The sequence below is a fragment of the Arachis ipaensis genome, chromosome B05 (assembly GCF_000816755.2).
Source record: "Arachis ipaensis cultivar K30076 chromosome B05, Araip1.1, whole genome shotgun sequence".
Taxonomy (NCBI): Eukaryota; Viridiplantae; Streptophyta; class Magnoliopsida; order Fabales; family Fabaceae; genus Arachis; species Arachis ipaensis.
Window position 1 is genome coordinate 134852905 of NC_029789.2, and position 16573 is coordinate 134869477.

Consider the following 16573-nt stretch of genomic DNA (forward strand, 5'->3'; position numbering starts at 1 on the left):
TTAAAAAAAATTTATTCTCGTAATGTTATTATAGATAAAAATATTAGTTCTAATATAATACACAAATGCACTAATGCTAACTTAATACATGAATGATGCACAAATGAACTAATGCTAACTTGATGCATAAATGAACTCATGCTAACTAATGCCACTGGTATGGTGAAAACTGAACTAATGCAATTTAACAAATTCTAATATAATACACAAATGCACTAAAATTGAACTAATGCAATTTAAAAAAAAAAAGTAAAAACAAAACAAGCCCAATTTCTGTAATTTTAATACAAATAATTTAAATTGCAGAATACAACAAGTTAATTAAATTTCAAAATACAAGCATAATTTTATAAACTAAATTCTCATAATAGAAGCATAATAGAAGTATAATGAACTAAATTCTCAAGGACATATTTGTCCTTTGAACTTTATTTGCAAAATGACGTCAAGGACTTATTTGTTTTTCGAACTTTATTCCCCTTCCAGCATGGCACCGTAACGGACATCTGGACATCGTTTCAGCCACATCAGCCAATTCCGTTTGGTATATAAGAAACAAATAGATGAAAAGACTAAATTATCCTACATTTAATAAAATCAAAAACCTTTTTGTATTTAAATTTTGTCAAAAATATATTTATCAAAAATTTAAAAAGTCAGGACCTACTTGTTTTTTTTCCTAAAATTAATTATAATATCTTTGCTTTGGTCTCATTCTCAACTATCAAGTCTCGACCTTTATTTCATGACAGTGATTGTTTCCACCATTGAATTCGCTCTTTTCTCTTCCAACTCCTCCTTCTCATTTGATCGGATTTTACACAAACATGTTGCGTGCAGCATCATTCTCCAGGTTCAGCTTCTCTCTTCATATCCCCTCTTTTCTTGTGCCCTATGTTTTCCCTTTTCGCTTTCCTTCCCGTTCATGTTCAATGTCAAGCCTTCACTCTCATTCTGAGCTCACATCCCCTCGCCATGTTGATGAAGCTGTTGATTCCTTCACTCGCATGCTCTCTATGCGTCGCACTCCATCCATTATCCAATTTAACCAGATTTTGGGGTCCCTTGCCAAGACGCACCATTTCCCAACCACCATTTCCCTTTTTCAGCAATTGCAAACCAGGGGAATTGCGCCCAGCATAGTTACTATGAATATTTTAATCAATTGTTGCTGCGGCATGGGTCGGATCACTCTCGCTTTCTCTATATTGGCCAAGATTTTCAGGATGGGTTTTCAGCCAAATACCATAACATTGAATACACTCATTAAAGGTCTCTGTCTCTGTGGTAATGTTGAAAAAGCACTGCACTTTCACGACAGAGTGCTGGCTCATGGATTTCACTTCGACCAATTCACTTATGCAACTTTGATAAATGGGCTCGGTAAGACCGGACACACAGCAGCTGCTATTCAAGTGTTGAAAAAGATCCCACGGTATGGCACTGTTCCTAATGTCGTCATCTACAACACAATTATTGATAGCCTCTGCAAGGATACACTTGTAAGTGAGGCTTTTCATTTCTATTCTGAAATGCTTGCTAGGGGAATTTCTCCTAATGTCATCACCTATACCACTCTAATTTTTGGATTGTGCCTTGTGGGTCAACTTAAGGAAGCCATTGATTTACTAAATCATATGATGCTGAAAAACATTATTCCAAATGTTCGTACCTATAATACTTTGATTGATGGACTATGTAAGGAGGGAAATATCAAAGATGCTAAGAGTGTGTTGGCTGTGATGACAAAAGATGCTGTGGAACCAACTGTGGTTACTTATAATTGTTTAATGGATGGGTATTGCTTGGTTAACGAATTAAACAAGGCAAAATGTATATTCGACACAATGGCCCGGATAGGAATGGCTCCTAATATCCGAAGTTACAATATTATTATTAATGGCTTGTGCAAAAGTAAATTGATGGATGATGCCTTGAATCTCTTTGAAGAGATGCGTCGCAAGAACTTGGTTCCTAACACGGTAACTTACAATACTCTAATTGATGGTTTGGGAAAATCAGGGAGAATCTCTTGTGCTTCAAAGCTTCTTGTTGAGATGCATAATAAAGGTCAACCTGCTGATATAATCACTTACAATTCCTTGTTGGATGCGATGTTCAATATCAAACAACTTGACAAGGCACTTATGTTATTTATTCAGATGAAAGAGAGTGGCATTGATCCAAATATATGCACGTATAATATACTTATTGATGGCCTATGTAAAAGTGGAAGACTTATAGATGCAAAAGAGATTTTTCAAGATCTTTCCATTAAAAACCATCGTCCAAATGTGACGACATACACTATTATGATCGATGGGCTCTGCAAAGAGGGCTTATTTGAAGAAGCATTGGCCCTGCTGTCGGAAATGGAAGACAATGGTTGCTTACCAAATGCTGTGACTTTTGAAAACGTTATTCGTGCTTTGTTTGAAAAAGGTGAGAATGACATGGCGGAGAAACTTCTTCGGGAAATGATTGCTAGAGGCTTATTGACTGGATGAAAAAAGATAAGATACATCAACTCAAATTAAAATCACATCTCTATTGTTGCTGAATGTGTATCATAGTTCTGTAAATTCTGTATCTGTTGGGTCAGAGGACTTTGGCAATGCCATAACATCAATACCACTGATGTCTTGAGTATCTCATTCAATTAAGTTTATACTTTCAATGTTTGCAATTGCTATCATCCTTTTTGATTCCACTATGCTTTATTGATTCTTTAGAGGATATTTCTCGTTGTAGCTTACAGGTTAAGTGTTTAAGATATCTCTATAGTAATTAATAGTTATTTACTGTTATCCTATGAGATCATATATCTTAACTATTATCCTGCTACAAACTAAGAAAAACCAAAAAGAGGTTTACAAACATTTGCAAAAAGTTCCCCTGCCGTGCGCAGAATGAAAGTCAAAGATGTTTCATTATATATGATTTATGCTGCCAAGGAAAATCCTCACTTAGCTCAAAAACTACATGATGTTTTACTTGAAAGTGGTGTCATTGCTCCTCCAAATTTATTTTCTGAAATTTATCACGAGTTAGGCTCCCCAACTGAAGAAAAAGATGAACACGAACCAGAAAGTGGACAAGAGACTCAGGTTGACGAGAATCTCGGTCCTACTTTGCCTCACCACAGAGTTCATCCGAAAGGAAGTTCAAGCAGCCAGCTGGAGCACTCTAAGCCTGTTGAAGGTTTAGGAATAAACCTTCTTCTTGATCCGAAGTTAGCAGCTGTACAACATACACCATCCCAGGTAACATATGGGAAAAATATTCCAGTTGCGGCTGCTGCAGCTGCTGCAGCTGCTGCTGTTGTTGCTTCCTCTATGGTAGCTGCTGTAGCAAAGTCAAACACTGACTCGAACATTGAGCTTCCAGTAGCTGCAGCGGCCACTGCAACTGCTGCAGCTGTAGTAGCAACCACTGCATCTGTCAGCAAACAGTATGAGCAAGGCAGTCGAAGTGACGGACACATGGATGGCACTGGCTATGAGCCAAAGGGTAGTGGTGATGGTGAGAATATTGTGGTAGGAGCAAATTCAGAAGGTGATAGAATATCTGATAGATCTATAGTAAGCAATGACAGTACAAAATCTGATTTTACATTTGATGATGTTGCCGAGTATGACATTCCGTTGGAGGAAATCACACTGGGTGAACGTATCGGACTTGGTATTAACTGTACTTTGCTCTATAAGATTTGGTTACATTCTTTTGTTAGATGGTGTTATTTATAGTTTTATACATATAAATTCCCATATGATGGCTACAATTACATTTTGGTGGCCTATTTTTTGCATTCAGGATCGTAATGGGAGGTATACCGTGGTGAATGGCGTGGAACAATGAGTTTTATTCCTATTCAGGCATACATTCCATATCTATCTTACAATTCAAATTGTATTTTCAACAAACAAATTATAAAATGTAATTTTTTTTTTTCTTAACTAAGCAAGGCCCAAGAAAATTTTGGCTTCAGTTTCATTTTTATCCTTAACAAAAGTAATCAATACCTTATACTTGACTACCTTTTATGTTTGTCATTTTTTGTTGTGTTTTTCTGTTAGGCTGTAGGTTTTTGAATTCTTTCATTTACATCAGGTCTCTGCTTTGGTTTGTAGGAAGTTGCTGTAAAAAGATTTCTTGATCAAGATATATCTGGTGAATCACTTGAAGAATTCATAAGTCAGGTAATATTTCATTAGTGTCTCTTTTTGTAGTTTCTACTCATATGTTTATCTTTGTTGATGAATGATTTCATTTAGTACACATTTACAACTATCAGATGTGATTTTTATGCTCCATAATGACATATCAGATAGCTGCAATACTTTATTTAGATTGCTATTGTATTTGTCCCAGGATAATTTGAAAGTTGGATTAAATACTTTGTCCTGTTGAATTGCATTATTTTAGAAGTTCATGATGAAGATTGACCATTTCGAAGCTCTTTGATGTAATCGTTGTTTTATTTCTCCAACATTTTATAGCTTCTATTGTTGTTATATACTTCCATCTTGTATGCTTCTCTTCTCTCTATGAATAGATTTCCTAATGCAATTTGAGAATATAGTGGTGCATGAATGTATATATAAGAGAACATATATATATGGAAAGAATATATTAGATGGAGATTAAGAAGTAGGGTTAGCACATTGGAGTTATTTAGTTCATGTAGTTGACTATACTTATTCAAAAAAAGGATTTTGTTTAATTCTTTTACGAATGCCAAAACTAGTTGTGCATTTTCATGAATTTATATGATTTTACTGCATATTTAACATATGTAAGTTGCCATAGGTTCAAATAATGAAAAGACTGAGGCATCCAAATGTTGTTCTCTTCATGGGAGCAGTTACTCGATGTCCGAATCTTTCTATTGTTACTGAATTTCTTCCCAGCTAACTTAAGATTCCTTATTTCCTGAGATTCATATGAGACTCTGTATTCCAAATAGATCTTAGTATATGGTAATTGGTACAGAATAGTGCTATGCAGGCCAAAAAGATTACTTCTAAATGAACATCTAAAATATCTGATGTATGCTGTTAATAGCTCAATGTCAATTGAGACGTAATAAGCAAAAATAAGATGAAAATTTCAGTTATTATTTGGTTAATTTAGACACAATTTACCTTACTATATATTGTGTTGGACTGTTACACTTTTCCAGGAGTTTTTATTATTTTGATTAATGTTGTTCTGGAAGGATTACTTTTAATGACTCTGAAGTCTGAACTGTATATTTCCTATGTAGAGGAAGTTTGTACAGACTAATTCATCGACCAAACAATCAATTAGATGAGCAAAGGCGGTTGAGGATGGCCCTTGATATTGTAAGATTCTGTTTTGTTTTCTTGCAATGTAGTTTCTTTAAGTAAATTATTGCCATAATCAGTGAAATTCAGTTGATGTGACATATATCTCTTTATTCTTCTTCAGGCCTGAGGAATGAGCTATTTGCACAACTGCAGTCCAGTGATTGTACCCCGTGATTTGAAGTGACCAAATCATCTTGTTGATAAAAATTGGGTTGTGAAGGTGCCAACTAATTGTCATGATTGAATTTTCTTGATAGCATGCTGAATGCTACCTGTAGATATGGTTTAATTTGAAAATATCATATTTTTAGTTGTTCAATTATAACTATAATTAAGATAGGTATAAACATATCTTATTTTTACAATAAACAAGTTAACGAGATGTATAATAACGTGTAAAAATATTTATATACTAGCATTAAATCGTATTTTCCATCCTTTATTTCCTTTTGTTATCAAGAATATCAGAATAACAAACATGTTTTGCTTTATTCTACAATAATGTAAAAATCTGAGTCCTTTTAGTCTTTTACACATCTATTCTAACAAAAAAATAAAATAAAATAAAATTAAAAGAAACCTGAAACCCTTTATTATGTTCTAAAAGCCGAATATGGCCACATGCAGAATCTACTAAAAATCTAAAACACAACTGGCACACTAAAAGATAGAAAAGAAAGACAAACTACATGCCTAAAATAAAGGTATAAGCTGCCATAACCGCCATTTCTAAGCTCAAATACTGTGTCATACCCTCTGCCTTCCAAATTATTCGTTCTTTGATGCTCTTGTTTTTCATTTTGCTATATATTTTTTGTTGAGTAAATTAAATCAAAATCAGATTTCTAATTTTTTTTATGAATTTTTTCTATAAATAGAATTAATTATAATATCTTTTCTGTTTTAGTTTAGCTTAATTTTAAGAATTTTATGATTAGAAAATTTTTCTTTATTTTAGGCTATTATTTTTTTTATTTTCTAGTTATTTCTATTTCTGTAATTCTTCTATAAAACTTGTACATTTGATATAACATAATATTCAAATACTTCAAGTTGGTATCAAAATAGGATCTCTGTATTGTGCTTCTAATTTATAGCTATGATTGACAGTTCCTCGGTCATTAATCATGAAAAGAAGGAGAACACTACTACTACTCCATCATATTTAAAATCTGAGCAATGGGTACTAGTTAGTGGTGACTCCCTTCAGTTCAGATCACCACATTTCGACTCAATGGATCAAACTACCTTAGATGGTCTCAATCAATTCAAATGTATATCTGTGAAAGAGGGAAGATTGGATATCTCACTGGTGAGCGAAGCCAGCCTAACATCACTGACCCACAATATAATGTATGGGATACCGAAAATTTCATGGTGATGACATGGCTGGTGAGCTCAATGGAGGAGGATATCAGTAGTAATTATATGTAGTACACCACTGCCAAAGAATTGTGGGATAGAGTCAAGGAGATGTATTCTGATCTTGAGAATAAATTCCAAATTTATGAACTTACTCTAAAAGTTAGAAAAATTCAACAAGGGAGTCACAATATCACCAAATACTTTCATACGTTAAAGCGGGTGTGGCAGAACCTTGACCACTTCAATAACTACAAGTGGAATTCAGCCACTGATGCCAAACACCACCAACAAATAGTGGAAGAAGGGATGACATTTCAATTTCTTGTAGGCTTTAATGTAGAGCTAGATGAAGTTCATGGCAGAATTATTGGAAGAACAATCCTACCCTCAATTGAAGAAGTATTTGTTGAAGTTAGAAGAGAGAAAAATCGTAGAGTGTGATGATGGGAAAAGGCAAGACTGAACAGACTTTTTTGGAGTCTAATGCACTCTTAGTGACACCTGCTGCATTTAAAAGTTCATCAAATCAGAAGTACCCCTCCAATCTTTGGTGTGACCACTGTAATAAATCTCGTCACACCCGAGAAACCTGCTGGAAGATTCATGGAAAACCAGCACATCTCAAAGGCAGCAAATCTGGTCCCAAAATATGTTCTACCCCAACTGATCATGAGGCTGAAAAATCATCCTTGAGTAAGGAGCAGGTTGAGCAGCTCATAAGGCTATTAAATTCCAGTTTTGTGTCTAGTATTCCTAGTGATTCTTTGGCTCAAACAGGTAATTTTAGTATTCCTATGTCCCTTAACTGCACCTCAAACTTGAATGCACCATGGATTGCCGATTCAGGTGCATCTGACCATATGATCACCCTCTCCCCTTTATTTAAAACTTATTCTCCCAGTTTTGAAAATGAGAAAATTAGAGTTGTTGATGGTAGATTTTCATCTATTGCTAGAAAAAGTACAATTAATTATCCAAAAATATTAACCTAAGAAATGTCCTACATGTACTAAAACTTTTTTGTAATCTTCTCTCTATTAGTAAAATCTGCAAGGATTCCAATTGTGCTGTGACATTCTTTGACACTCATGGTATTTTTCAGGACTGGTCGAGGAAGATAATTGGCAGTGCTAAAATGATGGATGAACTCTATCATTTTGAGGATATTTCGGAGGATAAAGTAGCTCAAGGATTTAGTGGTATAAGTTCTATGCCTATAAAGTACCAAATAATGCTCTGGCATAGTAGACTAAGATACCCTAATTTTCCATATCTCAAACATTTGTTTTCAAGTTTGTTTAAAAATATTGATTCTTCTTTACTTAAATGTGAAAGTTGTATTCGTGCAAGGAGTCATAAAGTTCCTTATTACTCTCAACCTTATCAAGCATCTAAACCTTTTACTTGATTCATAGTGATGTATGGGATCCATCGAAAATAACAACTCAATTTAAAAAAAAATGGTTTGTAATTTTTATCAATGACCACATATGACTATGTTAGATCTATCTCATGCATGAAAAATTTGAGGTTTTTTTAAAATTTTCGGTATTTTTCAACAATGGTAGAAAGTAGAAACCCAATTTGACATAAAAATTTCAATATTAAAAAGTGATAATGGCATTGAATACTTTAATAAAAATCTTGGTGAATTTTTTCAAAAGAAAGGTATTCAACATCAATCTACATGTCCCGATGCACCCCAACAAAATGGCATTGCTGAAAAGAAGAATAAACATCTTCTCGAAGTAGCACGTGCCATTATGTTTGAGGATAATATTTCAAAATATTTATGGGGAGATGCTGTCCTAACAGGAGCCTATCTCATAAATCGAATGCACACGCGTGTGTTAAATTACTGTACATCATTGGATACTTTCAAAAGAATTTTTCAGCATGTAGGTTGCATTTTGACTTACCTTTAAAAGTATTTGGTTGTATTTTATTTTTGCATACACGTTCATATCGAAGTAAACTTGTTCCAAGAGCAGAAAAGTACATTTTTATTGGCTATTTCCCAAGCCAAAAGGATTATAGATGTTTCAATCCACACACAAAGACATTTTATGTAAGCATGGATGTTACTTTTTTGGAACATGAAACCTTTTTTTAGAAAAATTCTCTTCGGGGGAGAGTGTAAGTGAAGAAATTTTTTTTCATGAACCTTTATCCACTCCTATCTTACATATTGAGGATACAACTTTCACTGATCAAACAAATTCTGAAACGATAAACCAATTCTGAAATTGTGCCAGAATTAGTTGGAACCAAAATAGGAAAAGAAATACCACAATCAGAAAAGGAGCTTTGATGTTATGTTTAGAAATATCCCAAGAAGACTAGAGACCATCCTATCATCTCTGTACCAACCCAATCTGAAAATTCGGAAGGCGGCCCAATTGTAGTACTTCAGGAACTTCCAGATAAATCTGAAATTGTCACTTCTAATAATAACTTGCCAATAGCCCTAAGAAAATAAACCAGAACCTACACAAAAAAAGTACCCAAAATCAACACCAACCATCCTATTTTCAATTATGTCTCTTACCAAAATCTCTCTCAAAATCATCGAGCATTTACTTCTAAAATTACAAATCTGTTTGAGCCCAAGATCATGAGAAAGTACTAGATGATCCCACCTGAAAAGTAGCAGCGTTAGAAGAGTGGCATGCACTCAAGAAGAATGAAACTTAGAAGATTGTAGACCTATCATAGGACAAAAAATTGGTCGGCTGCAAGTGGATTTTCACCATCAAGTGTAAGGCTGATGAAAGCATAAAGAAATATAAGGCTAGGCTAGTAGTTAAGGGATTTACACAAATCTATGGAGTAGACCATCAAGAGACCTTTGCTCTAGTTGCTAAGCTTAATTCTATGCGGATTCTCTTATCTCTTGTTGCGAATTACAATTTACCTTTACATCAATTGGATATAAAGAATGTTTTCCTGAATGGAGAGTTAGAGGAAGAGGTTTTCATGAAATTTTCACCTTGATTTGAGGCTGAAATAGGGAGGAATAAAATGTGCAAACTAAAGAAGTCTCTCTATAGATTGAAACAATCCCCAAGAGTTTGGTTTGAACGACTTGGAATGATGGTAAAAAGATTTGGTTATACTCAAAGCCAAGTTGATCATACACTTTTCTATAAACATTCAACAGCTAATAAAACTGCTATCTTAATTGTATATGTAGATGACATTATCCTGATAGGTAATGATATCTTCGAGCTAAAAGATTTGAAGGAGAAACTTGCCAAAGCATTTGGAATGAAAAAACTTGACTCATTAAAATATTTTCTTAGAATTGAATTTGCAAGGTTTAAAGAAGGCATTTTTATGAACCAATAAAGGTACATCCTAGATCTTTTAAAAGAGACAGGATTACTTGGTTGTTGCTGAAATATCTATAGAGCCTAACTTAAAATTGAAGCCAACTAAATCAGAAAATGTAATGGACAAAGCAAGATATCAGCGGTTGATGGGGAGGCTAATCTATTTATCCCATACACACTCGGATATAGCCTTTGCTATAAGTATGGTAAGTCAGTTTATGCATTCACCTGATCAAGAACACATGGATGCTGTCTTTAGAATTCTAAGGTACTTGAAGGGATCGCCTGAAAAAGGGTTACTCTACAAAAATTATGGACATCTTCAAATAGAAACCTATGCAGATTGGGCTGAGAATGTCATGGACAGAAGGTCAACATCTGAGTATTATACTTTTGTTGGAAGAAACCTGATTAGTTGGAGGAATAAAAAATAGTGTTGTGGCATGAAATAGTAGACCCGGTCATTATTTCGGATCGGGTCCGAGCCATAGCTCGGGTCACCCGAAATTGGCCCGGTAGCCCGGTCATTATACACAATTAATATTTTGTGTTATTAGTGATGGATGATGGCTATTATTATGTGAAATTTAAGTAATGTAAACCTTAATATTTTGTGTTATTAGTCATTATATATAAGACTATAAGTTAATGTTTTATGTTTAAAATGTATAAGACTTTAGACTAATGCATAATCTTGTGTTATTTGTATTGATTTAAATATTTGGTGTTATTAGAAAATATTAGTATTGATTATGGATATACTTTAATTTTAGAGAAAGAGTTAGTTCTTATTATATTTTTCTAAGTAAATTTTACCATGTCAAATAATGGTTGGAATCATTGAAAATTTGGATATTTTTACATGCTAACTTACAAGAAGGTATCAAGGTAATATAATATTAACGGCCCGATTTTCACCCGGTATAATCGTAGCCCGAAAATGTATAAATTTCATCGAATCTAGGGTCAGATTCGGGTCTAACAAATAGGCTCGATATATATTTCCGGCATTGAATCCGATTTGACCGAGCCCATGCACACCACTAAGTGATTGTTTCCAGCATTGAATTTGCTCTTTTCTCTTCCAACTCCTCCTTCTCATTTGATCGGATTTTACACAAACATGTTGCGTGCAGCATCATTCACCAGGTTCTCTCTTCATATCCCCTCTTTTCTTGTGCCCTATGTTTTTCCTTTTCGCTTTCCTTCCTGTTCATGTTCAATGTCAAGCATTCACTCTCATTCTCAGCTCACATCCCCTCGCCATGTTGATGAAGCTGTTGATTCCTTCACTCGCATGCTCTCTATGCGTCGCACTCCATCCATTATCCAATTTAACCAGATTTTGGGGTCCCTTGCCAAGACGCACCATTTCCCAACCACCATTTCCCTTTTTCAGCAATTGCAAACCAGGGGAATTGCGCCCAGCATAGTTACTATGAATATTTTAATCAATTGTTGCTGCGGCATGGGTCGGATCACTCTCGCTTTCTCTATATTGGCCAAGATTTTCAGGATGGGTTTTCAGCCAAATACCATAACATTGAATACACTCATTAAAGGTCTCTGTCTCTGTGGTAATGTTGAAAAAGCACTGCACTTTCACGACAGAGTGCTGGCTCATGGATTTCACTTCGACCAAGTCACTTATGCAACTTTGATCAATGGGCTCGGTAAGACCGGACACACAGCAGCTGCTATTCAAGTGTTGAAAAAGATCCCACGGTATGGCACTGTTCCTAATGTCGTCATCTACAACACAATTATTGATAGCCTCTGCAAGGATACACTTGTAAGTGAGGCTTTTCATTTATATTCTGAAATGCTTGCTAGGGGAATTTCTCCTAATGTCATCACCTATAACACTCTAATTTTTGGATTGTGCCTTGTGGGTCAACTTAAGGAAGCCATTGATTTACTAAATCATATGATGCTGAAAAACATTACTCCAGATGTTCAAACCTATAATACTTTGATTGATGGACTATGTAAGGAGGGAAATATCAAAGATGCTAAGAGTGTGTTGGCTGTGATGACCAAAGATGCTGTGGAACCAACTGTGGTTACTTATAATTGTTTAATGGATGGGCATTGCTTGGTTAACGAATTAAACAAGGCAAAATGTATATTCGACACAATGGCCCAGATAGGAATGGCTCCTAATATCCGAAGTTACAATATTATTATTAATGGCTTGTGCAAAAGTAAATTGATGGATGATGCCTTGAATCTCTTTGAAGAGATGCGTCGCAAGAACTTGGTTCCTGACACGGTAACTTACAATACTCTAATTGATGGCTTGGGAAAATCAAAGAGAATCTCTTGTGCTTCAAAGCTTCTTGTTGAGATGCATAATAAAGGTCAACCTGCTAATATAATCACTTACAATTCCTTGTTGGATGGGATGTTCAATATCAAACAACTTGACAAGGCACTTATGTTATTTAATCAGATGAAAGAGAGTGGCATTGATCCAAATATATGCACGTACAGTATACTTATTGATGGCCTATGTAAAAGTGGAAGACTTATGGATGCAAAAGAGATTTTTCAAGATCTTTCCATTAAAAACCATCGTCCAAATGTGAGAACATACAATATTATGATCAATGGGCTCTGCAAAGAGGGCTTATTTGAAGAAGCATTGGCCCTGCTGTCTGAAATGGAAGACAATGGTTGCTCACCAAATGCTGTGACTTTTGAAATCGTTATTCGTGCTTTGTTCGAAAAAGGTGAGAATGACATGGCGGAGAAACTTCTTCGGGAAATGATTGCTAGAGGCTTATTGAATGGATGAAAAGAGATAAGATACATCAACAAAAATTAAAATCACATCTCTATTGTTGCTGAATGTGTATCATAGTTCTGTAAATTCTGAATCTGTTGGGTCAGAGGACTTTGGCAATGCCATAACATCAATACCACTGATGTCTTGACTATCTCATTTTTATTCAATTAAGTTTAAACTTTCAATGTTTGCAATTGCTATCATCCTTTTTCATTCCACTGTGCTTTATTGATTCTTTAGAGGATATTTCTCGTTGTAGCTTACAGGTTAAGTGTTTAAGATCTCTCTATAGTAATTAATAGATATTTGCTGTTATCCTATGAGACCATATATCTCAACTATTATCATGCTACAAACTAAGAAAAACAAAAAAGAGGTTTACAAAAATTTGCAAATCCATTTGCAACAAGTTCCCTGCCGTGGGCATAATGAAAGTCAAAGATGTTTCATTATATATGATTGATGCTGCCAAGGAAAATCCTCACTTAGCTCAAAAACTACATGATGTTTTACTTGAAAGTGGTGTCATTGCTCCTCCAAATTTATTTTCTGAAGTTTATCACGAGTTAGGCTCCCCAACTGAAGAAAAAGATGAACACAAACCAGAAAGTGGACAAGAGACTCAGGTTGACAAAAATCTCGGTCCTACTTTGCCTCACCAAAGAGTTCATCCGAAAGGAAGTTCAAACAGCCAGCCGGAGCACTCTAAGCCTGTTGAAGGTTTAGGAATAAACCTTCTTCTTGATCCGAAGTTAGCAGATGTACAACATACACCATCCCAGGTAACACATGGGAAAAATGTTCCAGTTGCGGCGGCTGCAGCAGCAGCTGCTGCTGTTGTTGCTTCCTCTATGGTAGCTGCTGAAACAAAGTCAAACACTGACTCGAACATTGAGCTTCCAGTAGCTGCAGCGGCCACTGCAACTGCTGCAGCTGTAGTAGCAACCACTGCAGCTGTCAGCAAACAGTATGAGCAAGGCAGTCGAAGTGACGGACACATGGATGGCACTGGTTATGAGCCGAAGGGTAGTGGTGATGGTGAGAATATTGTGGTAGGAGCAAATTCAGAAGGTGATAGAATATCTGATAGATCTATAGTAAGCAATGCCAGTACAAAATCTGATTTTACACTTGAAGATGTTGCCGAGTATGACATTCCGGTTGAGGAAATCACATTGGGTGAACGTATCGGACTTGGTATTAACTGTACTTTGCTCTATAAGATTTGGTTACATTCTTTTGTTAGATGGTGTTATTTATAGTTTTATACATATAAATTCCCATATGATGGCTACAATTACATTTTGGTGGCCTATTTTTTGCATTCAGGATCGTATGGGGAGGTATACTGTGGTGAATGGCGTGGAACAGTGAGTTTTATTCCTATTCAGGCATACATTCCATATCTATCTTAAAAATTCAAATTGTATTTTAAACAAACAAATTATAAAATGTAATTTTTTTTCTTAACTAAGCAAGGCCCAAGAAATTTTTGGCTTCAGTTTCATTTTTACCCTTAACAAAAGTAATCAATACCTTATACTTGGCTACCTTTTATGTTTGTCATTTTTTGTTGTGTTTTTCTGTTAGGCTGTAGGTTTATGAATTCTTTCATTTACATCAGGTCTCTGCTTTGGTTTGTAGGAAGTTGCTGTAAAAAGATTTCTTGATCAAGATATATCTGGTGAATCACTTGAAGAATTCACAAGTCAGGTAATATTTCATTAGTGTCTCTTTTTGTAGTTTCTACTCATATGTTTATCTTTGTTGATGAATGATTTCATTTAGTACACATTTACTACTATCAGATGTGATTTTTATGCTCCATAATGACATATCAGATAGCTGCAATACTTTATTTAGATTGCTATTGTATTTGTCCCAGGATAATTTGAAAGTTGGATTAAATACTTTGTCCTGTTGAATTGCATTTATTTAGAAGTTCATGATGAAGATTGACCATTTCGAAGCTCTTTGATGTAATCCTTGTTTTATTTCTCCAACATTTTATAGCTTCTATTGTTGTTATATACTTCCATCTTGTGTGCTTCTCTTCTCTCTATGAATAGATTTCCTAATGCAATTTGAGAATATAGTGGTGCATGAATGTATATATAAGAGAACATATATATATGGAAAGAATATATTAGATGGAGACTAAGAAGTAGGGTTAGCACATTGGAGTTATTTAGCTCATGCAGTTGACTATACTTATTCAAAAAAAGGATTTTGTTTAATTCTTTTATGAATGCCAAAACTAGTTGTGCATTTTCATGAATTTATATGATTTTACTGCATATTTAACATATGTAAGTTGCCATAGGTTCAAATAATGAAAAGACTGAGGCATCCAAATGTTGTTCTCTTCATGGGAGCAGTTACTCGATGTCCGAATCTTTCTATTGTTACTGAATTTCTTCCCAGGTAACTTAAGATTCCTTATTTCCTGAGATTCATATGAGACTCTGTATTCCAAATAGATCTTAGTATATGATCATTGGTACAGAATAGTGCTATGCAGGCCAAAAAGATTACTTCTAAATGAACATCTAAAATATCTGATGTATGCTGTTAATAGCTCAAATGTCAATTGAGACGTAATAAGCAAAAATAAGATGAAAATTTCAGTTATTATTTGGTTAATTTAGACACATTTTACCTTACTATATATTGTGTTGGACTGTTACACTTTTCCAGGAGTTTTTATTATTTTGATTAATGTTGTTCTGGAAGGATTACTTTTAATGACTCTGAAGTCTGAACTGTATATTTCCTATGCAGAGGAAGTTTGTACAGACTAATTCATCGACCAAACAATCAATTAGATGAGCGAAGGAGGTTGAGGATGGCCCTTGATATTGTAAGATTCTGTTTTGTTTTCTTGCAATATAGTTTCTTTAAGTAAATTATTGCCATAATCAGTGAAATTCAGTTGATGTGACATATATCTCTTTAATCTTCTTCAGGCCTGAGGAATGAGCTATTTGCACAACTGCACTCCAGTGATTGTACACCGTGATTTGAAGTCACCAAATCATCTTGTTGATAAAAATTGGGTTGTGAAGGTGCCAACTAATTGTCATGATTGAATTTTCTTGATAGCATGCTGAATGCTACCTGTAGATATGGTTTAATTTGAAAATATCATTTTTTTAGTTGTTCAATTATAACTATAATTAAGATAGGTATAAACATATCTTATTTTTACAATAAACAAGTTAACGAGATGTATAATAACGTGTAAAAATATTTTTATACTAGCATTAAATCGTATTTTCCTTCCTTTATTTCCTTTTGTTATCAAGAATATCAGAATAACAAACATGTTTTGCTTTATTCTACAATAATGTAAAAATCTGAGTCCTTTTAGTCTTTTACACATCTATTCTAACAAATAAAATTAAATAAAATAAAATAAAATTAAAAGAAACCTGAAACCCTTTACTATGTTCCAAAAGCCGAATATGGCCACATGCAGAATCTACTAAAAATCTAAAACACAACTGGCACACTAAAAGATAGAAAAGAAAGACAAACTTCATGCCTAAAATAAAGGTATAAGCTGCCATAACCCTCATTTCTAAGCTCAAATACTGTGTCATACCTCATACCCTTTGCCTTCCGAATTATTCGTTCTTTGATGCTCTTGTTTTTCATTTTGCTATATATTTTTTTTGACTAAATCAAATCAAAATCAGATTTTTTAATTTTTTTTAATGAATTTTTTTGTAAATAAAATTAATTATAATATCTTTATT

The 16573-nt window shown here is 34.4% G+C and overlaps 3 protein-coding genes and 1 pseudogene across 3 annotated transcripts; all 4 read left to right on the top strand.

Moving 5' to 3' along the window:
• LOC107644295 overlaps window positions 1-16573 on the top strand; it is a 65147-nt pseudogene that overhangs the window by 29701 nt on the left and 18873 nt on the right.
• Window positions 743-2668, top strand: LOC107644293 (pentatricopeptide repeat-containing protein At1g62930, chloroplastic-like). Its single transcript, XM_021102893.1, has 2 exons — window positions 743-853; window positions 960-2668. Exons 1-2 carry the CDS (start codon window positions 746-748, stop codon window positions 2505-2507), a joined length of 1656 nt encoding a protein of 551 aa, XP_020958552.1. The 5' UTR covers window positions 743-745; the 3' UTR covers window positions 2508-2668.
• LOC107641216 (dual specificity protein kinase shkD-like) lies at window positions 2811-15992 on the top strand. The gene is made up of 6 exons (XM_021102894.1): window positions 2811-3681; window positions 14145-14185; window positions 14460-14528; window positions 15139-15239; window positions 15597-15675; window positions 15782-15992. Exons 1-6 carry the CDS (start codon window positions 2910-2912, stop codon window positions 15785-15787), a joined length of 1068 nt encoding a protein of 355 aa, XP_020958553.1. The 5' UTR covers window positions 2811-2909; the 3' UTR covers window positions 15788-15992.
• Window positions 11136-13000, top strand: LOC107644296 (pentatricopeptide repeat-containing protein At1g62930, chloroplastic-like). Its single transcript, XM_016348135.2, has one exon. The coding sequence runs from the start codon at window positions 11151-11153 to the stop codon at window positions 12822-12824; it is 1674 nt and encodes a 557-aa protein (XP_016203621.1). The 5' UTR covers window positions 11136-11150; the 3' UTR covers window positions 12825-13000.

Bases quoted from the DNA above. Each gene is read 5' to 3' on its own strand.
- LOC107641216 (XM_021102894.1), top strand. From the start codon at position 2,910: ATGAAAGTCAAAGATGTTTCATTATATATGATTTATGCTGCCAAGGAA. The intron at 14,529-15,138 runs GTAATATTTCAT...AAGTTGCCATAG, and splicing joins TTGAAGAATTCACAAGTCAG to GTTCAAATAATGAAAAGACT. The intron at 15,240-15,596 runs GTAACTTAAGAT...TTTCCTATGCAG, and splicing joins GTTACTGAATTTCTTCCCAG to AGGAAGTTTGTACAGACTAA.
- LOC107644293 (XM_021102893.1), top strand. From the start codon at position 746: ATGACAGTGATTGTTTCCACCATTGAATTCGCTCTTTTCTCTTCCAAC. The intron at 854-959 runs GTTCAGCTTCTC...TCTCATTCTGAG, and splicing joins CGTGCAGCATCATTCTCCAG to CTCACATCCCCTCGCCATGT.
- LOC107644296 (XM_016348135.2), top strand. From the start codon at position 11,151: ATGTTGCGTGCAGCATCATTCACCAGGTTCTCTCTTCATATCCCCTCT.